Source organism: Aptenodytes forsteri, unplaced genomic scaffold, assembly GCF_000699145.1.
Source record: "Aptenodytes forsteri isolate BGI_AS27 unplaced genomic scaffold, ASM69914v1 Scaffold408, whole genome shotgun sequence".
NCBI lineage: Eukaryota > Metazoa > Chordata > Aves > Sphenisciformes > Spheniscidae > Aptenodytes > Aptenodytes forsteri.
The window spans coordinates 670,661-695,773 of record NW_008796048.1 but is presented as its reverse complement, the minus strand read 5'-3'; the positions used below and the strand labels follow the sequence as shown (position 1 = coordinate 695,773).

The 25,113-nt window shown below is 43.9% G+C and overlaps 1 protein-coding gene across 1 annotated transcript in view; it reads right to left on the bottom strand.

The window, feature by feature from the left end:
• SLC38A1 (solute carrier family 38 member 1) overlaps window positions 1–23,303 on the bottom strand; it is a 28,721-nt gene extending 5,418 nt beyond the window's left edge. Inside the window, exons 1-11 of the mRNA XM_009286205.2 lie at window positions 23,151–23,303; window positions 14,810–14,885; window positions 14,106–14,221; window positions 8,990–9,063; window positions 7,252–7,344; window positions 6,858–6,939; window positions 5,579–5,661; window positions 4,610–4,668; window positions 4,352–4,477; window positions 1,886–1,965; window positions 536–636 (exon numbers count right to left, since the gene is read on the bottom strand). Of these exons, the coding sequence (XP_009284480.1) occupies window positions 536–636; window positions 1,886–1,965; window positions 4,352–4,477; window positions 4,610–4,668; window positions 5,579–5,661; window positions 6,858–6,939; window positions 7,252–7,344; window positions 8,990–9,063; window positions 14,106–14,221; window positions 14,810–14,885; window positions 23,151–23,269 (1,009 nt within the window). The 5' untranslated portion in view covers window positions 23,270–23,303. The remainder of the gene's footprint in view (window positions 1–535; window positions 637–1,885; window positions 1,966–4,351; window positions 4,478–4,609; window positions 4,669–5,578; window positions 5,662–6,857; window positions 6,940–7,251; window positions 7,345–8,989; window positions 9,064–14,105; window positions 14,222–14,809; window positions 14,886–23,150) is intronic.
• Window positions 23,304–25,113: the final 1,810 nt, after the last annotated feature.

The following is a 25,113-nucleotide window of genomic DNA, read 5'->3' as shown; positions in this document are numbered from 1 at the left end:
ATCCTTTGGCGGCTGAGCTGGGACGACACTCGAAGCTTCCCCACTGCCAATTTGTTTAACCAAGACCTGACGGGGTCAGCTCTAGGGACACAGGGAAAACATTTCGTCCTTCGCCTCTATGATGAGGCGATGAGTCAGTAAGAAAATGAAAAAGCTGTGATGGCTGATTTCATACCCATTTCCTAGGACCTATTCTCAAATCTGTCTCATTTGATATAGATAGGCACACTTACACGACATTCAGGTGAGGACCTTGGAACAAAAATCTTAGTGGGGCCCAGCTAACCCCCAACTCTGTTAAATCTCTCCCTCATATTTTGAATACACCTGTTGTATATACTACTTTCACTTGTGCTTTTCATCCACGGGGGAAAGGAGGAAAGGATGTGTACTTTCAATATGAAAACATTAAGGAAAATGATTTGAAAAAGTATTTTAATATAAGTGGATGGAACTTTCCTTTCCAGCTGGGATATGCTATTGATTTCACATGTATTCCCTTTCTACTTTGGTCAGTAAAGAACTGCATACTTACCATAGAAAGTCAAATAGCCAAATATGGCAGTCATAAAGTACATCACAAACATGGCAAAAAATGAGATATTTGAAACCAACTGCATTTTTTTCTGTGAACGGCTGGAGAAAGAAGAAAAGAACACATAAAAATGGTTGGGCTGGATTTTTCCATAGCTGTTTAAAAATGTATTAAGTCTTTGCATAAACATTGTAATTCTGGGGAGACTCATGAATGCATTTTCATTTAAAACAGGAATTCATTGACAGCTGCACAAGGAAGAGAAGGACTGGGAAAATGGACCCTACTTGGGGCTTAAGTTAAGAAATGGTGGGACCGCCCTGCGGCTCTGCTCCCCGGCCATACCCGCCTAAACAGGGTGAAGGGTGAAGCCAAGTGGAGAGGGATGGCCCTTAAACACTTCAGTACTTAAATTAAAAGGCCAAAATAAAGGAAGAGTAAAATTATACACAGGAAAAAAAACCATTCTAAATGTTTGCAGAGAAACATTTGTGTCCCCGTGGGTAGAAAATAATGAATGTATGCAGACCACTGTAGACCTGTAAAATAGGTTAAGTGCAAACATTTCATTTTTAGATATTTGTTCTGAAATAGTCACACTCTGGTACCTAAAGTTAGGCTTTTAAATCCACACAGGGATGCCCTATATAGGCACCTGGGGACCTGCCGGAGTCCCTTGAAACTCAAAGGACCCAGCAAGTGACCGGGACCTGAGGGCACCCACAGGTCTGACTGACCCCGACCTCTCCCCTGGGGCTCCCCCCATGGCCCAGGATCCCATTGCAGCCCCCCAGGGCTGCCAGCGATGCCACAGCAGGGCCGGTCTCCAGCTCCCCAGAGCCCTGCCCAGCCGGAGGTGTCAGCGAAACAGCCGTACTGGCAAAGGTCTTTTAGTATAGGCGAGGCTGAAAGTACTTTTTTTTTTCCTGGTACCCAGCGAAACAGCCGTACTGGCAAAGGTCTTATAGTACAGGCGAGGCTGAAAGTACTTTTTTTTTCCTAGTACTGCAACAGATTTTTAGTTGCATTGGAACAAACGCCGTTAGCTGAACACACGCCTCTTGCCTATGCCAAACAACCGGCACAACTTGGCTCTCCCCAGGCTGCTGTGTACTTCCAGAGAAAACTCCCAAAGTATTGCATTATCCTCAACCTCCCTCACCCCCACCCCAGCGGCACCCCTGGGAGGCCAGATTTCCTAGCTGACAGCCACGCTCATTGGCTTGTTGGGTGTTATTAAAGCACATCTCCTCCGAATGGCACGAATGACTCAGAGCACCCCTGCGCTAACATTTTCCATGCAAAGCGGTTCAAAACAATTCACTGGAAAAAAAAAAGAGAAAGGCTTACTCTTTAAGTTCACTGTAAATCGGGAGGACTGAAGGGTGGCACACAAATGCAAAAGCAATGGTGGGCAAAGCGTACACGGTCTGTTCGGAGAGAATTTCAGAAAAGAAGTTAAGAAGAAGTATTTCCCCCAGCGGTGTGAAGAAATGATCCGTGTTCAACTACCTCAGCTCCCAGCTCTCTTGACTCTTCAACTGAACGTCGGGAGCCTTCAGAGAAGGCAGAAGACCTGTCAATTAGCATGTATTTAATGAAATATGGAGAGCAGTGCTCTTTCAACGGGAGGACAAAGTCTTCGCGTTGGTCGTGTGAGCACAGTCCTGACTCTGCTCGCAGAGCGCAGCGCTGGATGCCACACAGCTGCTGGTTTTGCTCCCTGGGATGGGTTTCCCTGCCCAGCTACTGCCACCATTACTAGCACACTGTCACGTGTAAAAGGGACGTAAGGTGGGTCACCGCTACACTACCCTGCCTTGGCATGGAGAGGGGTGCGCACCCGTGGTGCTAAGGCTGAAGTCCTGAGGAGGAAGCCCATATCCAGACTGTAAGAAAAGAGAAGAGGAATGCAGAACTTACAAATAAATGGATATTTCAAGGTACCAGACTGAGTCCCTTCATTTCCCAGGCCAACAAAAGGGCTAGGAGGGCTGTAGAGGGAGCATGCTTTTCCTTGGGGAAAGAGAGAGACCGTTACGTCACCAGGAAGCGCAGGAGGCCTCTGGGGGGCACCTCACCCCCTTCTCCACCAAAAACCTGAGTGGCTTTCAGTCCTCAGCATACAGCCAAACTTCACAAATGATCTCAGCGCCCAAGCGCTTCCATTCTCCCCAGGGAACGGGTACGAGCAGAGATCACACGAAAAACAGGTCCTCCTGCGAGGACAAAATCAGTTCATCCCTACATGCGGCTCTCTCTGGCCCTCTGAGATCTGCCTGCTCTGGCCACAGGCATCCCCTGCCCACAGAAGCTGTCCTGGGGTACACCCCAGGCCTGACAGGTTCAGTAAATACACTGGTTGCTCTCCAGCAGTCCTTCCTCACCCAGGCCTGTGCCGCTTCCTCTCCCTCACTCACAGCACCCTACCGTTGTGGAGTCTCCCTCCGTGGAGATATTCAGAAGTTGCCTGGACACAAGCTGTCCTGGGGTACACCCCAGGCCTGACAGGTTCAGTAAATACACTGGTTGCTCTCCAGCAGTCCTTCCTCACCCAGGCCTGTGCCGCTTCCTCTCCCTCACTCACAGCACCCTACCGTTGTGGAGTCTCCCTCCGTGGAGATATTCAGAAGTTGCCTGGACACGGTGCTGGGCAACCAGCTCTAGGTGGCCCTGCTTGAGCAGGGGGGTTGGACCAGGTGACCTCCAGAGGCCCCTTCCAACCTCGGCCATCCTCTGATTCTGTGAAACTGTCTCTCCTCTCACAGACCAAAGTTGCTAAACTGATTGGCAAACTGCTGGCCCCGAGGGCAAATCTCTAGAGTTCAGCTCCAGCATGCCTAGTTCAGATGGACCGATCCTGCTGATGTGCCTCCATCAACGCTGAGGCAAACGCTGACACTGCAGGAGAACAAGACTGCCCTTCAATTCTATCTAAAATATACCTACACCTAAGCTGCTATCGCACACCAAGTTAATTAACTCTTGGTCAGTCACATCAGATCTGGGCTGATGGCTACCCCTGACTAAAGAAAAGTGCTCGGATTGGCTTCTTCAGCTGAAGCTGGTAGGATGAATTTAAAAAAAATCAATTTTTGCACGCATATGCTATACATGCGCATTCCCTATGAATGCGACTCCAACGCCCTGAGGACTCTGCCCTGCTGGATAAGGTGCTGTTTAATGAGCGCTGTGCCCCAGCACAGCTGACAGGAGCAATCTCCTGCTCCTACAGCTACAGCCAGTTGCTCTTTCGCATTCTCTTGGCACAACTTTTCCTGCAGCTGTGTGGTGATGGAGGAAAGCATCCAGCTGAAAGGCAATAAATTTTTTGCTGGATTAGCTTTCAACTGTATCCTTTTCCCGATCCAGTTCACCATATGGCTACAGAAACACGTACCCTGTCACAAAGAAGCAGTTTGTGTGCAGGACAGAGGGATTACTTCTGGGCTTTGGATGCAGGAACGGCTTACTCAGCCTCTGCTGAACTACAGCCTAAAGGCGCAGTTGCAGCACAGATAGTAAGAAGCAGTGGAAAGGAAAACTCTCCCAAAGAAAGCGTTTCTTGTCCGGTGGTAGCTTGCGCTCACAGCCTTAGCACATCTACTACCGGGGCAGAGCAAGACCGCAAGGAGGTACATTCAAGACGGCATCTCCATAAGGCTGGGCAAGAAGACCCATTGTGCGTTCACCGTTGGGAGCACGAGTGGAAGCATGGAGAATCAGGCCCTACGTGGTGCTGACTGGATTAAGAACACGGGGTGTAGGTGCATATATTATGTGAATTAAAAATAAGTATTATAAAAAGAAACATACCTTGGAATTAAAGATAACATACTTTGGCTTACACATATGTTCATGTGCTGAGCTATTTGATAGGATAGATGATGTTGCATTTAGCTCCGATCCGCCACAGGGAATTTGAAACTTCTTGTAAATAACCTAGAATGAGAGCGGAAGACAGCTAATTGCTAAAAATAATAATAAAAAGCAAATTAAAATTAAAACATCAGAGAAATTATGACTATCCTATCAAGTGACTCTCATCCAACAAAGCAAGCAAGCTGAACTTACCACTATCAAGAAAAATACCATGCAGCTTAATGAAAATCCACTGGTATAGCCAAGATACCCTGAAAGAAATTAAAAGGAAATCTCATACAAAATTATTTTATTAGCCATATCTTGGTTTTTACTTCTTTTTGCTGCTTCATGAAAAGTTTAAATGTATTATACATTTAATATGTATCGTGAGCTTCTGGGCAGGACAAAACCATGTCTTGTTGGTGTGGGAGTCTCCCACGTCGCAAGCCTCCCAGCTTTCAGACAGACCTGAGCTTTGCTCTGACCGGCTTGACTTCCCGAGGGTCACCTTTACGGCAGTTTAACTAATTCTACTTTTGAAAGGGGCTGTGATAATTGAAACAAACCTGACAATGTGCAATTGCAATCAGAACGTGACCCAGATTCCCTGATACGAGCCACGTCAGCTGAGTATGGGTTATTTTCTCAAAAGGAAGATACCAACAGGACTTCAGTGCCAAAACTTGTTACATGGTTTTAAAAAATACATTGTGTACCTACTGGCATCTCTGTGGACTCAAACACATTTGAAAATGCAATCCTCCATACACATCTTACTTCGAAGTCCAATACCTCCAATTAACCGCACGACTAAAAATTTTGATGCTGATAGAAAAATAAGTTATTTTTTGTAATCTCACAATTTGTGAACTTATTTTTACAGGCTACACATAAAATAGCCTTATGAAATGAAGACCCTCTTAACTATAATTTTTTAAATCAATTTCCACAACTGTATGGATGAAGCTGGTTTATACTGAGTTCAACCGCTGTGACAATTTAGGCCTACTTGTTCCAAGATGCTCAAAACACAGCTTATTCCTGGTCCAGGGAGGCTGCTTAGATTACAATGAGAGCACTTTTTTTTTTTTTTATTATAGTTGAGTTGCCAGTGTGGCTGTCAGTGGCATGATGTCTGGGCCCCTTTATTTTATTCCCACAATGGCATTTGCATCTTACCTAAGTTGTTAAGGAGACATAAAGGGAGGATTATACCAAACGTCACTGTGACAACAAGAATCCGCCCATCCACGTACCATGCCCTGCATAAAACATTAAAAAAACCCACCATGAGCACACCTTAAACCCTCTCTGGTTTTCCTCACACAAAGTCAACCTCTTTGCTGCAGTTACACAACTATCTTTGGTCTCCTACAAGCTCCTACAGAAGGAGAGATAGGGGCCACATCTGAACTTTGTAGACTCATTAAGTATCTAGCCCTTAAAACGTGGCACTGGTCTGACTCAGATACGGCAGATTTTCATAGTCACTAGACAAAATATCACCCTACTGCTGAGATCAGTGAGTGGGACTGAGAGGCAGAACAACACCCTCCGTAACCTGATATAAGCCACCCTGCCAGGATGAGGAAAGATCATGCAAAGGGCCACACATACAGTACAGTGGGGCCGGGGGGGGTGGTGGTGGTACCATGATTCGTTTGCTAAACCACCCGGGCACGTGCCTGGAGTGGCAAACCAGGCTCCTGCAGGCTGGCACGCACTAGCCAGCCCAAGGCTGTATCTCCTTCTAGCAAAGTGCTTTGAATCCTGCTGGAAAGCAAGAAAGGGGAGAAGGGAGAGCGTTAGTGACGTTCTGTATGACCTATTTCCACTGCTCAGTCCAATTTAGTATGAAAGCCTGAGGAATGGGATCTCTACCTTCTTCTCGTGCACTACAGCACACCATATAACCCAGGGCAAAGGATATTTACCACTATAAAGAAATACCACCCCTCTGTTAAAGAGGTTGGTAAATGTCAAGGAGTGATAAGTGGCAGAAATCTAAGTACAATATTCTGCTGTTGTCATATGCTAGTATCGAAGAATTTCATACTACGGACAGTGCTTCAGGGGCAAAATCCTGCAAGATGCTAAGAACGCAGGGAAATACATAATATCTTAAACTTGCATTGTTCCCAATATCTTCAAGTATTGCCTAACACTGTAAAAGATTGGATCCTATGAAAAGAGGTTTATATAAATCACAATTCTGCATGAAAATCTGGTGTGTGAAGAGAGTAACTGCTGATGACTTAACCTTTGATTTCCTATCCATCTTCTTTGCCTTTCCAAAGTCATCTTGGTTTTTATTAACCCCCTGAGATACTCCTGTGAAAATATACTTTGACAAACCTAAAGAGTATCCAATACTTAAGAGCTTTTATAAACATATGCTTAAACTTGTCTACACAACATTAAATTCTATAATCTAATCACCAAAATGAATTCAACTTACGAAAAAGTTTCTTCTTTTCCCATTAGAAACTTTATGGCAGAAGGCAGCTCATTTTTGACTATGAAGAGATAGCTCAACATTGCTGGAAGAAGAACAAAGTCAGTTTAGAAAATGGGTAAGATATTTTGTGGAATAAGTACAGAGAACATCCTGAACCTTTTCCCAAATCAGCCTCTGATGACAGAAGACCCCGAACTATAATTGGCTGTAAACTACTGATCATTCAGTAATACAGCGTTTTTAAAGGGCTGCATGCAAAGTGTTAGCCACAGCTATATTGAGGAGCATGAAGATCCCAAGACGTCACTGAGAGAAGGAGGAACCTGGCTGGTTGGTAGCCATAACATCAAGATGTTTCCGGGTTTTGTTTTTCAATACCCCTCATCTCCTTTACCTCCAACGTTCTGGAGAGATGTAGATCCAAAGACAATCATTTTCCCTGGGGTACCGAAGACCTGCTCACCCAGCTTTTCATACACCATGCAGCCTGCATGAAAAAAAACGAGGAGAAAGGTAACAAATACAGCAGCGAAAGCTGTTGAGTCGAAACACTTATGATTCCTTTTCAGCTAACCACCCATCTGTGCAGCCATATCTGCCCTTCACAAGTAAATAGAGAGCTCTCTTGTAATTGCTAGGGCTGAAACTTATGTAGGAATGTTTTCTTGATGTCTATAAATGTTATCATTGGCTACCAGTCACTTTTGAAATTGAAGCTCTTAATGAGGTTATTACACCCCTTTAATGAGTCTGTCTATATCCCTAGTGACATGTTAAGTTCTGGTATCCCCATCCTGGCATATTAGGTTTGCGCCCGCAATGAGAGTGATGTAGAAAGCCTCCTCTCCAGACAAAACTCGGTACAGCAGGATCCACAAGTCAGCACTGGCAGCCTGGCCACAGCAGACACAGTACCGCGATTCTGCAATTTCGCTTGCTTTGACTAAACGATCCAAATGAGGGCAGCCACTGGTTTACAGGATGATTTACAATTTCTAATGATGAAGCCTTAACTTGTGAATTCTCAGTGTGGTGTGTTTTTGGTAAAAGCAGGGAAAGGTGTAAATTAACTAAAACTTCTTTTTAAATACCTGTCAAGCTTGAGAAACTCCTCTATTAATTGGTTTGTGTTTCTGTTTAATGTTTTTTTCCTTGGCTGTGATTTAGGCTGAGAAAAAGTCTGGACATTGTGAAGATGGTGAGATACATGAGAACAGAAAGAGAAATACTGCAGATGTCACACTGTACAGATGATTTTTAAAATGCATCCCATTGTTTGGTTTTCTCTGTATTTCCTTATAGCTGACATTTCTGCTTTGAAGCTTGTATAAACAATAGGTTTGAGCTTAAATGTACCAGCAGCATAGAAACCAGGGCTTAGATTTTGGGAATCAACAGGGCAGAAATGTGTCCAAAATTAGGCATACCTACCTAATTTAAATAGGCAGTTGCTGCCATTATACATGCTATAACAGTAACTCATATGTGTCCAAATTACATACTAAAATACTACAGTGTTCTTGTGCACAGATAATTTTAAAAATCTGGCTTCAGAGATTGTTACCCAAGGAAAGGGACTCATGGACTTCAGAGCACAATGACATTTAACACTGTAAGTAACTTCTAATTTCTGTGTTTAGAATATATTTTCCTTACAGATACAATTCTCTCTGTGGAGGAACTGTTCCCTTTTATTTTCTTCTAGGAAACCTCCTACTACACCACAAAGGCTATCAGGAATTTCACCCTAACCATTAAGGACAAACTGTATTTCCAGGTAAGCTTCACCATAGGCAAAGATTCATTATATTTCATTTGCAATTGGTTTTGTAACGCAAAATTATATGAGCTGTTCCTTTTAGCTCACTGAAGACAACATTTCATGCTAGCAGAATTCACTCTTTGTCATGAGTTTTTCTCTTTATAGTGATGGTCAGATGCTCTTCTCCATTGCCATGATGTAAATTCTTGTTAATTCTGGGCTTCTGACCCAAAATGTGTTAGGCCTTTCTGTTGTGTCAGCAAAGTGATAGAAACTCTGTCTTACACAAAGCACCTGGCCTTATCTGAGTATTTTTCACCTCTCGTTCTTTACAATTCTACTGAAATGGTGTAATAACATCTTAAATTACCTGTTTCCTTTGAACACACCAACAGGAGATATATTGAATAAATAGACAGCAGTGTCACTGAAACCAAAAGCAGCCTATAAAAAAATAGAAAATAAAGCTTACTCTAAGAGCTGAGCTCTAACATTGCAATATTTCATGTCAGGTTGTATTCCCGTTGACTCTGAAATAATTTTTATACTCTTCTGACAATGCAAAAAGCCCTAAAATACATGTGATTCACATGCTTTTTGCAGTTCCACCACACCACCATGGAGGTAGAAAGCCCTGCATGCAGAGGGATTCAACCAAGTAAAACTTAGCAGAGCTGAAGAGCGCAGCCTGTTAGTGAGTTACACCCCCCCACATTGAAAGAAGCAAGAATAAAGATATCTTTTCAGGTAGGAATTAAGATTTAATCAGAACAGGGATGAGCCAGGTATGTCCCTCACCACCCACTCTAAAGCTTTTTTTCTGGAAGCAGAGTAAAAATTTCAAAGGGAAGTCCTCTATTTAAAGACTTCCATACCAAATGGAAGGATCTTTTCCCAGGTCATGTTTCATATGCTACCAAAGGGTTGCCCAAATGGCTTTTTATGTGCCTCCCAGTGCCCAAGGAGGGGGAAGAGGAGGGAAGTTAAGGCTCGACTGGCTTCCCTTGGGAATAAAGGCAGAAACCAAAGGCTTATACTTTGTCCAGGTGGGGACTGGTGTTCCCTCACTGATGTCACTCTTGGTCTGCCGTGATCCATAATTTGACTTAATGTAGAAGAATTGCAGGAAGTAATGACCAAACTGTTTGTGTCGGGAACTTGCTGGCACAAATGATAATTAGTCAGTGCCGGGGGCTAAGTGCATAAAAACACATTTGCTCATTGCTCTATGTCTTTAAGCCAAGCACCATGTGTGCCTTCCCCTCCAACACTCTGACACATAAAGACCTGATGATGTTTTCATGATGCGTGTGAAGAGCATTCAGACAATCTGTTGGCAATTCCTCTCTTTATTATGACAACTACCCTCAGGACACCGAGAAAAACAAGCCTAAAATTTAACAGAAAACAAGCTGCTGCCATAGATAGGCAGCAACACATCTTTTTCATGGGAATACATAGAAAGAACAAGATGAGAAGCCCCCTCTCCCCACTTTTTTATTATTTTAGACTAGAAATACTTTAGTGCCAAATAATGACCCACAAGTTTCTTGGGGCCAGAGGAGCATGGAGAAACATAAAGAGGTGATAGGAGGAACTGCTCTTTTGCCAACAAAGTATGATGGCTGACAATAACAACACACTCTTTGTACAGCCCAAAGGGTGTTTCTCCTCAAGGAGGTGGAGAAGGGAAGGGAGACTGTACTGGCTGAGGTCACTCTGCTCCATTTTTTACAGATTTGCTAAGCCCTGCTCCTGCCCGAGTTCCCTGCAGAGCCGCTAAGCCCCTGTCTGCCTGGAGGCATGGTGCTCGCAGCCCCCCTGTGCTCGGCTGCTGGGCTGACTCACTCCCAGCCCCAAATGGCTCCGGCTCCGCATGCAAGCATCAAGTCTATTTTAATATTAAAAGCTCCCGTTTTTCAGGCACTGAGCTCATGGAGTCTTTGCAGTGGTAAAAATAACACTCCCAAGCAGCCAGGTATTTATCTGATCTGTTGTCCTTAGCTCCCCATAGGGTTCTTACACAGACACTTGGCATTTTCATTAGCGCTGTATGAAAAACTTGTTTGCGTTAGGACTGTGGTATGGACAAGGATATTCATGCCAGAACCACCCCTTGGAAAGGAATGAAAATGTCCATGCCACTCGCTCTGCACAAATTCAAAACAGAAGCAGGGGAGCTTGTGCTGCAGTCCCAAAAGCACTCCCCTACTTTTTAGTTTGCCTGCTTTTAAAGAAGTGCTGGCAGCTATGCAAGCAACCAGCACATGCAAAAGTCACCTCCCTCCAACAAATCCCGAATAAACAGTTTAGGGCAGGGGACTGATACAGTGCTGGGAAGAGCAAACTGTTCCTGCGATGCCACTGCTGTTTGCTCCCAGATGCCACATTACCAGGTCAGCTGAAACATGCGCTGTCCCCAGCCCTCTGTGGAGTCCCAGGCTTTGGGACCAGAAGACCTGTGAGGCTCATGCAGTCACCTGCCTTACTGTACAGAACAGCTCTGAACCCTCATAAGGTATGGGGTGCAGAAGAGCATGGCAGAGCATGGGGTTTGCCACCGTACGGCTTCCCAGGGGGCTGGTCTGCCAGCGTGCCCTAAACCTCTGGAGGAGTTAGGCTGTGGCTTTGTGACTGCTTCCAGTTTACCCTAGCAGAAGTGGCTGCAAAAAGCAGTGTGAAACTTCAGTTGTAATCTCATACTATATCTCATCTAACAAGCCTTGTGCATCAGCACAGTTTTTCAGATCATGTGCAGTGCCGGGCTAAATGGGGCTGAAGGCACCTTGCACTTGGCCGGCTCATATGTCTCTGCAACGCAATCCATCGCTCCGGTGCCAGGTCTCCAGGATGAAACCACAAGCAGGGTGAGCTAGTTCCTGCCATCCCTAGGTGGCCTGGCCCATCTCTTACTTCCCAAGCCTTTTGTGCCATCCTTCTGCAGCAAGGTTTTCTCCCCTTTTGCATACAGGAAAGGATGCTCTTCTTTGGTCTAGGCTATAGTTATCAACAATACTGGGATTAAGTTCCTCTGAGTTCCTTCCTCAATTGTTTTGTCTAAAAAGCATGACACTTTGCTACGGCACTAACTTATGCAAATAGGATGTGAGAGTATATACTCATTGCCATGTTTATGTTGCATGTCTTATGCCAAGAATGTAGGATCTGAACTGATCCAGGTGTGCACAGCAGTGCACACTTCACACTGCAGGAGCGTAAAAGTTGTGAGAGTGGGAATCAGGCCGGGTCTGCTTTGTTAGTGTGGAAAATGCTCCTTTACTTTTTCTGCCCCGGCTTTCTACTTTTCAGAGATGGTGCATCCCAATACTGGATAAAGCAACCTAGAAACTTTCCAGAACTGTGCTACTCAAGAGCAATGAATTTGCACGTGCTTTCTCACATGCAAAAAGCAATTAAAGTATTGCTAGGACTCTATCTTTAATCACTTGTAAAGCAGAAACGGTTCTACGATCTACCTGTGATAGCGACAGCAGAACTATACATTTATGGGAAAAATGCACTGAAGGAGAGTGTGAGAAAAAATCTAACACTAATGGACTAGGTTTAACTCTGAGAATACTGAGATTATTGCATGATAAAAGAACATTTAAAGCAGTTCGACTTTCAGGCATAACTACAGACACCACATTAGGATCCTGTATCTCCAGGCTTCAAAGGGGAAAGCTCTGCTAAGCTGGTCAGTTAGGCCCTGATAGCTTCCTTACCTTTCATCTCAGCGGGCCAGTCTATCTCCAGGCCAACAGATCTAAAGGCATTATAAAGCTAACAAAAACAATTATCCACTTTTAAATACACACAGTTAATTCTGTAGAGAATGATGCTGTTATTTACTCTATAAAATCTCTACATTTAGGTTTGGCAGTTTTTCACACAGTATAGTGGTACAGATCTACACACTCACTACTCGGGCCAAGATGAGCCCAATCACCATCACACATTGTTAGAAGTTTCTCTGATGTTCACATCACTGGTCTGATCTACTTCACTTAAAAGAAACTGCCTTTTTACATCCTTTAGAGCAAACACATTTCACATTTCACTTAACTCTCATGAAAAACTGCTGAAAGAATGAGAAGAGGATGAGATTATAGAAAACTAAAGCAGTAAGGAGAAATTGAGGGTGCTCCTTGGCTGAGACACTATTATCACAGAAGAGGTAACAAGGCTGAAGAGAGGTAACTTCTTTTTTTCTGGTTACAGCAGTTTTTGCAACCACCAGTCTGTGCCCTCAGAGGTGTGCTTGTCAGAGCACGGGTGGAGTGTCACATACCGGTTAGAGTACTGGGTAGAAAAAGCAGCAAAAATAAAATAAACTCCGTCCCTCTGCATAAGAAAGACCTAAATTAAAGTCCAGCTACTTTATAGCCTAGCTTAGTGACAACACAATTATGAGACTTTGTACATTCTTAATGTAAATGGATTAACTCCTTGGATTATTCCTAGATTTTACCCAACCACAGCAAATTGTAAGCTAGCAGCATGGACGTAGCTATCCTGGCACAAAACCCCAGAGCAGATGGCTATACGTACCACTTTGGCCATCCACTCTGCTATATACAGGGCGCATATTATATATTCCCCAAAAACCTAAGTAATAACAAAAGTTCTACATTTTTAGATTTGACATTCAAGAAATGACACCTCTTTAGAGTAACCTGTAAACTCAATAACTGTGTTGAACAGTTCTCGAAGACTGTAAATTATTGTATTTCTTCCCTCAATGAACATTTATCACTGAAATCTGCACACAATTCCCAACTGATTTCTTAACAATCACTTTTCACAATGAAACGTCTCATACTGCGATCCAGAATAACACAGAATAACACTGTGTCTTACTCATTCACTGGCACCGTTTCATTTTTAAACTATAAAATTCTCCTTTACAAAATGCCTCTTTTTTGCTGGAGTTAAGTACTCTACCTCAACTTCTTTTTTATACTAAAATCTTGGCTATATTTATGTTGGCTCTCAAGGACTCTCATATAAGAAACTGAAGAAACTGTGGGAGTGAGATGAAAATATTATATGTAACATATAAAGGAATATAAATATTCTTTTTCTTGGTTAAAAAAAAGTAGTTATTGCATCATGCTTTGATGAAAGCTCTGGAGACCCTGTGACACAAGTAAGAACTAGGTACTATCCCACTGCAACTATTACTACTGAATATTTCCAATGTATGTATAGCTTGTGGACCATAGGAAAAATCCCTGGCTAGGCTCAGGTCAGTAGTAAATAACATGGGCTTAATTTGCTCTAGCACTACAAGTAGTGGCTTTTCCCACCAAAAAAATTTGACTGAAAAAAAAAAATGTCCGAAACTTGTAGCTAACATTTTCAGGCTTGAATGCTGTACTTGATTACAGATGGACTATAAATCCCTCCGCTTGCTGGCAGCGCGCACGTTCTTTAAACACAGTGAAACTGCACAGGGATCAGCTACTCACTGTGCGAATACTTACAGAAAAAGGAGAATTCCCGTGTTGGCCAAGGCAAAAGCGAGACCCAAAATCCCACTGCCCATAATTGCATTGCTGAGGTTGAAGACGGACATCCCCAGTGAAGTAGTTCCTGGGATCTGGAGAAGTAAAAGAAGTAAAAAGTAAAAAAAAAATGCGTCAGCAACAGCTTGGAACGGAGCAGGGAAATGCACCTATGCTTCAAACTCCATGTTTTGTGATATATCAGATATAAGTAACTATTGCTATGGAAACAACTTAAAAATTGGTTTAAAGAGGAAAAAGGGGGTTGCTGAACCCTGTCACAGCTACACTCTGATCGCTTTCCTATAGATTTTGTAAACTGACGTAAATGGTATTGGCAACACACAACTCATACTACACTTTCAATTTTAAACCCCATCTTTCACTATGCCTGTGAAACATCTTACATGCATGATTTATATATTGTAAGGCCATAAGGAACCACCAGGACGTCCTGCCTAACACAGGCCAGAGGGAACCCCTTGCCTCAACCCAACCAAAATGCTTGGGGTTTTTGGTTTTGGGTTTTTTTTAAGTGCTGAGCACAGGCAGTTCCTACTGGAACCTGAATTTCAGTTATAATTGTGTGTGCCCAGCACTTCTGAAGACCACGTCTAAAAGCCCTTCATATGCCCAACACATAGTTCGTTTTGACAGGGAAAAGAACAGCAAGAGAGACGTACATATTCATCGCATTTCTTCTTCTCCAGGTGGCTGTTTGTGAGACTTCTTCTGCTTTCTCGATCCGAAATAAACTTGCTGAAAAGAAGTCAGAGGATTTATTTCCAGCGTTTAGAAAATGTGCACACATTAATTCCATGAGCAGCATGTGATTACAAAATATGCAATGTATGAAAACTGTACGCGAAAAGAGGTCAAACTCGTAACTATTTAATGAGCCAGATTATGCTTCACTGATACCAGCGTACATTGGGCATCGATAAAGGTAACACTAGCACAAGATCAGAGTAAATGTATATATACAGAATGGTCTTTTAGGAGATTTAGTAAAGAAGCAGCACCAATTTTGTGGACTGGCAAGTAATTTGTTTGCACAGTCACTAAGAGGAGATACTTCTCCAGGTGTGCTGCAGAGGTACATGTGACCGGTACTCCCTGCTCCCGACCCCAGCTAATGTGGTTAGCATAACTAACGCCATTATATGAGGCAAGCAGCCATTCTCTGTGACTGAGCGGGTCATGTATTCATTCCCTTTCCCTCATTATCAGGCCCTGAAGGTCCTGTGAACCAAGTAGACAAACCAAACGGATTTCTTCTTCCCCTCCCTATTGGCCTCAAGACTCCTGGGTGCCAGGCCGATTACTCCCTTCCTTGCCAGCCCAGAAGGTCCCAGGCACCTGGCCCTCCAGGTGGTGGTGATGACCCCACCACAGAGCAGGGAAGCCTAACAGCACCCAGAGCACTGTCCATAAAATCGAGCAGTTACAAGTCCTAAGTGGGGAACTTGGACCGGAGCTGCTGCTGGGCAGTGACCTGGGACCCCCCCGGTGGCCAGGGACACCCCACTGTCCTCTGCTTCCTCCAAGGACTGAGGGAGTGACTCGTCTTCTTTTATATGATTTTTGAGTCTAGATTATGATTGTTACATTGATACAGCAAACCATGTATTAAGATTTGACCCGATCTGCAGAGGGTTCAGGTGATTAGAAATTATAAGTTAAGTTGTATTATAAATTCTGTATTATGCTACTTATAGATTGCACTACATTGATTCTGCTTCTAGAAATCCCGTGCCATTCTAATAATAAATTCTGTGCTATACTAATCATAATATCCTGTTAAGAAAATAAAGCTTTAATTGTAACTACAATCTAGTGCTGTCATCATTCTGCCAAGGATCCCTAAAAGACCCTGTCTGTCCCCTCAGCGTCGGGTGATACTGTGGCACCCTGCAAAACCCTAAATTGCCACCATAGGGTTGGTATGGCTGGAGTTAAGAGGAGGAAGAGGTGCTGCACACAGCCAGCACTGCCCGGACCATCCTCAACTGGGCAACGTGCTCTGTTGGTGCACTGTTCTGGGCTACTGGATTTTTTCACTTAAGTGTCTTTCAAAACTCAATACTGAATTCGCCATACTGCAAAATTAAACACTTCTGTGCAGGGAAACATGGAATAAACAGCTTTTCTTTCTCTGCACCCTTTACTTGTTCTGTGTCCTTGATATACCCACATTTAGGAACTTACTGTCACCAGAACAAGATTTGCCTCCTGCGGCTGTGTCGGTATCCTTGGGATTTACGACACTTCTGATTTGGATGAGCTGTTAGTTTCTCCCAGATCCTCTCTTCAGCAAACATTTTAGTTTGTATAAAGCATTCTTTCAGCTTTTCATCTTTTGCAGGTTTATGCACAATTAAGCCCCTGGCATCTTCATTAATCCACAGATGGTTCTTAGGCTGCACTGGCTAATGCATCAGCCATCGTACGTGTTACATACCTAACCAGGGGCTGTCACCAAGTGTCAGAGACCCTTTCTGCTGCAGGTAAATTAAGGTGATTCTTCTTAAATTAAAACAGCCAAACAGTACGCTGAACACAAAGAGCAGCACCGCTGGTCCTTTCCCACAGCTGGGAACGTCTGCTGGCTGGTGACGTACAGTTCAAACTGTGACTCAAGACTGTGCATCATTTGAGTACATCCAAAGGTATTCCGGCTGGTAATATAACCGTGAACTCATAAAGACAGAGCTGTATCAAACTTCCGTACTACCCCGGTTGTGGCCTAATTACTAGCAATATATGCTAGCACAGCTTCTATGTCTATGCCAGAATCATGTAGCTGTAATGCTGCTGACTTGGCTTCCACAGCTGAGACACTGGGCCCCGTGACCTTAACATTCTGTGTACTACATACACGTTTTGTGTTTCTCCCTTAAATCCGGGCATAGCTGGCAAAATGTATGTAGTATTTTTGCTGGTTTTGTTGCAACTTTGACTCCTACCCATTGGTCTGCTTTGACTTCCTTTTTATCAACAAAAACCAACTATAGGCTTCTCCTCTATTTTTTAAACTACTAACTTCAGCAACCAATTTGCTGCAAAATACAGCCACTGTGCCAGGTTTACCAGCCCTAACGCAGTTGGAATAGATGGCTGAACCTCCCCCACTGTTTTAAGAAGTGAAAAGCAACCACTTCTAAGACAGACTGATCCAAAATTAACTTTCCAAAGCTCACTGTCTAGGTATTTCATCCTCATGGAATAAAATCTCAACCTGATTCAGAGCGTGTGCTTTTTTTTTTCATGTCTGTTTAAAGCCCATCTCTTGAACACAAGCAGCAGAGTGTGAATGGTTTGAAAAAGACATTCCAGCTCTCTCTTGAAACACCCCGCGGGCATTTTGTACAGGCAAGAGCACAGAGAAGAGTTTTGTCTCTTTTGGATTTGCAAGTGCTGCTGGGAACATCTGTGGACTTTGCCTTCTTCTGTCATTTATGGAGATCATGTGTCATTTTAGATTTTGTCAGAGTTATGATAGAAGTAACTAGTCTGCTCCCCCCACTTCTCCTCATCCCTCTGCAGCCAGTCCCCCCTTAATAATTACAAAAATAACAAATTTGTAGATACTATTATTATTGCCACCTGGTATTGAAGTTCAATGAAAATTATTGTTAAAGAACTAACACATGATAGAGACAATACTTGAGTAATATTGCTTGAACATAAAGGGACTGTGGGACTTCCCATTAGAATACTTTTGACAGAGTAAACAGCTTCTGCAGAGCTGTTATCTTCTGTGGCCAACAAACACATTATTTCCTTCTGGACGCGACTTTTAAGAAAACTAGTCCGATTTGATAAATCGATCCAAAGTACTTTCTTTTGAGTTAGTCCTACATTAAAATGGACTGGGCTTGTTGTCCAGCCTCTCATCTCCTATTATAAGCTGGGATCCTCATCCACCCCACGTTTACCACGTCACACTGCACATTTTTCTCCATTTATGCTGTGTGATGTGTTCAGGAGGGCAAAGTCAGACACGGGAATGTGGCCACCGGGCTCCTATATCACACCTTCCATGAGGTACACAGCATTGCGCCCAGCTTTTTTACGGGGGGCTTCCCAGCCCCTGCCTCCCAGCCCCAGGATGGCTTGCCCAGAAAGCTCAGCAGCGATGCAGTGGTGGGGGATGTGGGGTCTGCATGATCCGGAGGCTGTGCTGCATTTGCTATTGCAGGCAACTTAACCTGCAAGTCCAGACAAGAAGGTTGCCTCGGGACCAGGCTCGGTAGGTGGTACAGACGTACCGTATGACAACCTAAGTTTTCCATAAATGGAATGTATTACTGAACTTAAGGGGGGAAAAAAAAAAAGTAGGGGGAAAGTAATCCAATGGATTCAACAGAAACAGATTTTCCCAAGGTTTTGCTTTTTATAAACATTTTTTTCATTTCAGGGTGTTTTTTCTTCCCCTACAGCATATGAAAGGGAACATATCTTTGAATACTGGAATTTCTAGTTAAACCGTGACATGCATCTGCTCTGCTTAATAGGTGTGCTTAGAAAACGAGCTATTCATTGTCACAGAATGTTGTATATTTGACCTTTATAAATATGACACGAATGAAGTGAAACGACTGTTTACTCCAGCCTCTCCCAGCCCTCCCAAGGACTAGAGGCCACTGTGACAGCTGCTGTGGAAGTGCGCAGTAGGACCGTCTGTGCCATCAAAGCCTTGTGACTCCCAGACAAGCAAGAAATCCATTTGCGCTGTTTGTTGTCTTCATTTCAAACGCTTTACTCATGATTAAAAGACATAACCTGTTCTTATATGTTTCTGCTTTCCTGTTGTGCTTCCTACATCACAGCTGAGTATGAGCAGCTTATATGAAACTTTTCAGATATGTTAATAAAAAGTCCTGGCCGAAAAACAATCGGCTGATCCTTGCGATGCATGAAGCCTCACGGTTGGCTTGGAAAGAATTTCTTCATCTAATTCTTTTCCTGGTTTGATTTAGTGCAAAGTAGAAACTTAGTCTTATTGATGAAGTGGTTTTAAAAGGACCATGTTTAACTATGGTTTCCAAATTTAATTTATTAAAGGACTTAAATGAGAAATCTTTGATTAAGGCGATATCCTTGAGCTAACCATTTTGGCTAAGGAGAGTTAGCCAAAAACCATTTAGCCATCTCAGATATGTTTAAACATAATTAAATTAAAGTGATATTTGACAATGCCTTAAACATTTGTTAGGGAAAGCTAGCTTTGCCAAGATGACAGAACTTTATCCTCAGGCAGCTTCTTAAACTGAGCCCTAGCTTGAGCAACGGGAAAGATTTCCAGGGCAGGCAGGAACAAGAAATGCAGAAGAAACCTTGGTCTGGCTTACACTATGAAACTTGGACCAGACCTGGGTATACCTACTAACAACCTTGTTGACTGAACAAGGGGTGCTGATAACTTACTAGTAGCTGTAAACCAAGACAGACATTCAGCCAGCAGCTTCCTGAGAGCATCGTTGTAGTTACAGATAAGCTGTAGGTCACCTAAATACTGGTTTACAGTTATGTGCAGAGATGGCAAAGTTTTATAGACAGGATACATGGTTAAAAGACACCAAATCCATGTCTGGATTTGATGCAAGTCTCTTTATCGACGTTCCCAGAAGAAATTGAACATCTGCATACAAAGAAAAACCCCTCCCAGTACAGCCCCTTCCAAACAACATCCCCTCCCTACATACAACTCCCTGCATACAGCCCAGAAAAGGCTGGAAATCCAAAGGAAACTAGAGAATTATTTTCCAACATCAAGAAATATTTGGAGTTTACAACCAGACCTGGAATCAGCTTCTCCCTGGTGTACCTTCTCCAAAAGACCCTTAAAAACTCTGCTATACATTGAGCTTGAAAAATTATGCATTGGAAGAAAAAAAAAGTTTGAAATTAAATACAGAGTGCAGGTTTCAACCACCAGGTTGAAACAAGAAAAAAAAGTTAGTTGAAAATTACAGATCTAATCTAAAGCTCAAGTGAAATCAACAGAAAAAGTCCCACTGATTTTGATGACTTTGGAGTTTCACAAGACCTTGCACCGTGTGCCAGGCAGCACAAAATTATTTCTTCCATATGCCCGCTAACCTCTTATTCCACGGAGACAGGACATTTGCCAAAATAGTCATAAAGGGCAATAACCACATCCTTTCAGGATGCGTTTGGCACGGGGTACAGAGCAGGGTCTGCCCACCGGCTCGTCACCCATGTTGGTGTGGAGGTGCTTGCACAAGCCAGCGGCCATGGGTGGCTCAGCCACAGCCCCAGGGGACGCCGACGGGGCTGCGCCAGTGCCAACGTGCTGCTGTGCTGGAAGCTGCGGTCAGCGCGAGCTGCCTTGAAACTCTTGTTTTAGCCATGGAGGGGAACATGAACACACCAGGATATATAGGGAAAAATACTTGTGTATGGCATGCATGAGTAAGTAGCTACCCTGCAGCCACCCCAGCAGCGGGATAAGACAATTGTAATGGGCTACATCCTACAAGCAAATGATGCTCTGCAGAGGAAAAAAGATACCCAGAAGGGAACGGAAAACTGTGGAATATGTTCATCTGCCCTAAGAGCCAGAACAGCAATCAGAAATTCTGTCTCTGAGTTTCTGATGCTCTTTCCTCACCCCACTTTTCTTCTTCCCTTTGCAGGCAGTCTGGATCCGACCCAGACCTCGCCACACTTACTACGCCCTTACTCCACAGAGCACATCGTGACCACTGAGGATCAGGCACATACGGCACGCTCCTTCCCCACCCTCCATAAACATTCACTGAAAGATGAAGCGCTAGCAGGGTTTTTCCCCGTAAGAGTTACTGGTGGCACCAGCCAAAGCGCTGGGGAGGCGCAGCCAGCCGAATACAGCCCTTCTCCTCTCAAGGATATAAATCCTCGGCAGGCTCCAGGGAGCGAATTTACCACTGTCAGCCCCTGAGCTCCTCGCCTTACAAAGTGAGCCAGCAGGAAAGCAAGCAGGTTCATACTGGAACTGTTTTGTTTTGGCAAATTTGGAGGGTTTTTTTTCCTTGCTCTTGCCGTTTTTTAGCTTTTTTTCCTTTTTCTTTTTTTCTTTTTTTTTTTTTTTTTTTTTACGCAGGTGTTAGCAATCAGAAATTCTGTCTCTGAGTTTCTGATGCTCTTTCCTCACCCCACTTTTCTTCTTCCCTTTGCAGGCAGTCTGGATCCGACCCAGACCTCGCCACACTTACTACGCCCTTACTCCACAGAGCACATCGTGACCACTGAGGATCAGGCACATACGGCACGCTCCTTCCCCACCCTCCATAAACATTCACTGAAAGATGAAGCGCTAGCAGGGTTTTTCCCCGTAAGAGTTACTGGTGGCACCAGCCAAAGCGCTGGGGAGGCGCAGCCAGCCGAATACAGCCCTTCTCCTCTCAAGGATATAAATCCTCGGCAGGCTCCAGGGAGCGAATTTACCACTGTCAGCCCCTGAGCTCCTCGCCTTACAAAGTGAGCCAGCAGGAAAGCAAGCAGGTTCATACTGGAACTGTTTTGTTTTGGCAAATTTGGAGGGTTTTTTTTCCTCGCTCTTGCCGTTTTTTAGCTTTTTTTCCTTTTTCTTTTTTTCTTTTTTTTTTTTTTTTTTTACCGAAGTGGTTTATGTTTCGTTTTGGCACTTTCCATCAAAGCAGTTGCATCAGAAAATTCCTGACCAGCTCTAATCTTCATCAGTGCAGCTGCGCTGCGGTCGCACCCCCGTGCAGGCGGCGGGGGGGGGCAGGCTGGCACCCTCCTGCTGGGGGCGGGGGGCTCGCCCACGCTGCCAGCCAGGGCCCCCTGCTTGGTCCCGGGCTCTGGCCAACTGGTTTTGCTATGTGCATGGTATGGCCAACAGCGGGTGCTTATCCCCGCGACCAAGCTCCCTGTCCACCCGCATGGCCACGCGAGCCACACAACTCTACCCTCGCTTGGGAAAAACCAACTCTTAATTTTGTTTTTACACTAGAAAGTGAGTTTCTCTGGGTAGCCAGGGAAGCTGCTGCCAAAAGGAAGAAAGGGCAAGAGAAGAGGTTTTTAAAGACCATAAACACAGGAGGTGGCAGCCCAGCAGTAAAGGAGCAGGATGATGTGCCGGCAGAGGCTTCCCAGCAGCACCAGTGCCGGGCAGGGCTGGATCCCCGCGCAGGCACTGCCCGGCCAGCGTGCTCCACCTCTGTTTGCAATATTTGAACAGGAAGTTTGATCAAAAAACAGCTCCTTGTTTTACAGCTCACAAAACCCAAAGAGCGTCCGTCAGCAGGTCTTTGCTGTAAACAGGACGGCTCAGCACCTGTTGGAGGCTGGTAGGAGGGCCTGAAGAACCGCTCTCAGGTGGAACAGGCTGCTCTTTGAAATGACTGCACAGCTTATAGGAAAAGTCTACAGCCTAATTTAAACAAATGAAATTATTTTCACCAATATTGATAAATAGATGCATTTTTCAAACTTGACCTGAGTTAGGTATATGTCTCTGTTTTACCAGCTTCTTGCCATCCTTGCTTCAGGGGACGACAGCCGCTGCCCAGTTTACCTTGCTGAATTGTGAACGTGGACCGGGACTACCTTTGCTGCCAGCAACACCAGCTGTAAATCCCCAGGAGTTTGGGTGCATGGAGGTGGCCAGGTAGGTTAAAATTGTCATATCAGAGAGCAAAGGTCAACAAAGCGATTTGTCCCAAATTATGCCGTTGGTCTAGTTGTATTAATTATTATTACTTCTTTGCTGTGTGCAAGCAGACATTTAAAAATGTTGGCTTTTTGCTACATTATAAGTTTGTGCATTTTATTAGACTAATTTGAAAGATTCAAAACGATGAATAAATTGCCACTGTTTGCTTTATCTGCTGTTGCAGCCTATGCCCAACAGATGTCACATATGAAATTCAAATTACATCTTCAAATGGAGCATGACTTGGTAATGAATAATTCAAGACATATACTGAAAATTAGAATGCTGTTTTTAAACGGTGTGTTTCTTAGCACAGGCAGCGTCAGTGGAAAAATACTCACCTATTTATCTGGCCATTTTCCACCTCTGTGAAATCATTTGAATCATTGCTGATGTTATCATCTTCAGGGACAGTCATATTCTGCAATTCAGTCAGTTCTAATCCAGCTTTGAAGGGCATCCTGGGTGAGGAACTGTACGTATCCAAGTGTTTCTCCAAATATTAGTGTTTGGTTGGTATCTTGTGAGTAAACTGCAGCTACAGTGTCAGCAACCTAAATAAAACACGAGAAAAAAACCCAAGATGTATACCACCAACAGCAGGCAATATCACCGAAAGAAACCAGTGAAACCTGGACAAGAGGGACCGTCCTTACCAACCAATTTTGTATTGTTAGAAGGACCTCAGTTTATAACCTAAATGCATTGCAGAGCAGTAGTAACCTTATACGCCTTAATGAGATCAACTAACCTAACAAATTTACTCGGTCCTGCAACCAACTCCTGAATGCAGTCCTTGTATTTATAAACTAGTGAGCAAACCAATCCTATTTGTTTCAGGAAAAAAGATTAACCACCTACAAATTAAGGAATAAAAACGATTTGCTCGTCCAAGTCCCATTTCGATATTCGGTGTTCACCTTCTGTATGTTCTCCATGTTGCCTCTTACTTAAAAATATAAAATATCTTGGGTCCGTGCTGTTGCTAAGTGGATGGAACAGAGGGATAGAGTTATCCCAGTACTCTGTTCTACTAATATCTGTATCCCAGGTATTTGAATATGTTAAGGTTTTTTGGTAAAGAGGATGTGCAGAGGATGCTTTGTGTATGGTTAAACTTATTCTGAACAAGGACAGAAACAGACAAAAACAAATCCGTAAGCTCAATTATCATAGGAAGAAAGAGTAATGTATGTCTTGTGTCAAGCAGTTATTATCTAGAGATCAGGTGACCTCTCCTCTGATAGATGTGTTGCTTAAAAGCACCAAGAGTAACACCAAAGGCAGATCAGACAAGTCTGCTACAGTGACATATTTCCTCATCAGCAATGCAAATCAACTGAAAGACCAATATTTTCCAGAGTCTGACCACTCTCGGCTGAGCTACAACTCCAGCGTGGTGCTGAGGCAACAGGATGTTATTCACAAACAAGCTCCTGCACCACAACTCTCTCAATTCCCATTTTGTGAATGAATTTCCTGCAGTATTGCCAAACAACGATTCACCCTGGGGTACGTGGTCAACGCTCAGATGCCAGATTAATTTGGGGATATTTTAAAATTCTCAGGGCTACCTCAAAACCATCAAACTGCTCTCATGCAACCAAAGAAACAGGAGCATCCCCAGCTCTTGCAGGGCACTATGTCGAGGCAGGAAGACATAGTTCACTTGTTCAGTTATGACATCTGCCTGTTTCAAATTAAGTTTACAGGACCCAATACTTCTGGTTTATGCCACATCCCCACCACGCAGAAAAGGGCTTTGCAAATGAGCATTTTTTCCCTGTAAATACTTTCTCAGAACTGTAATTTTATCTTGAAGTTTACAGGTGCTCTTAGCATTTCCTCAAGAGCCCAAACTGTCCAAATTTCAGGTACAAAGTTTAAAGGCGAGCCTCGAGGCTTACAGCAGGGCAGGATCTGCTCTTTTCTACTGAAGGAGCAACCAAGTACGTGGTTACGGTGGCAGACAGGGCCTGGTACAGCCTGGTGTGAGAATGGCGGGGGGATGTGAGCTGGGTCCTTTTCAACTCCTCTACAGAGGAGATCTCCACTACAGATAGCAGGGGAGCAACCGCTCGGGTATTAAAATGTTGGCACAATAAAAAAAAAAAAATGGATTTAGGCTGCTGATAAATAATAAATGCAGACTGGCAAGCAGAGGGTGGTTTTAGCAGTGACATTCTGGAACAGTCTTCCCGGAGGCTGCGGGGATAAAATATTCTACCTATTTTGGAAGAGAAGCATGATCTTTTTATAAAAGAATAAAGCCACAGGAGATGGCGACTGCTGAGGTGGCAAGGA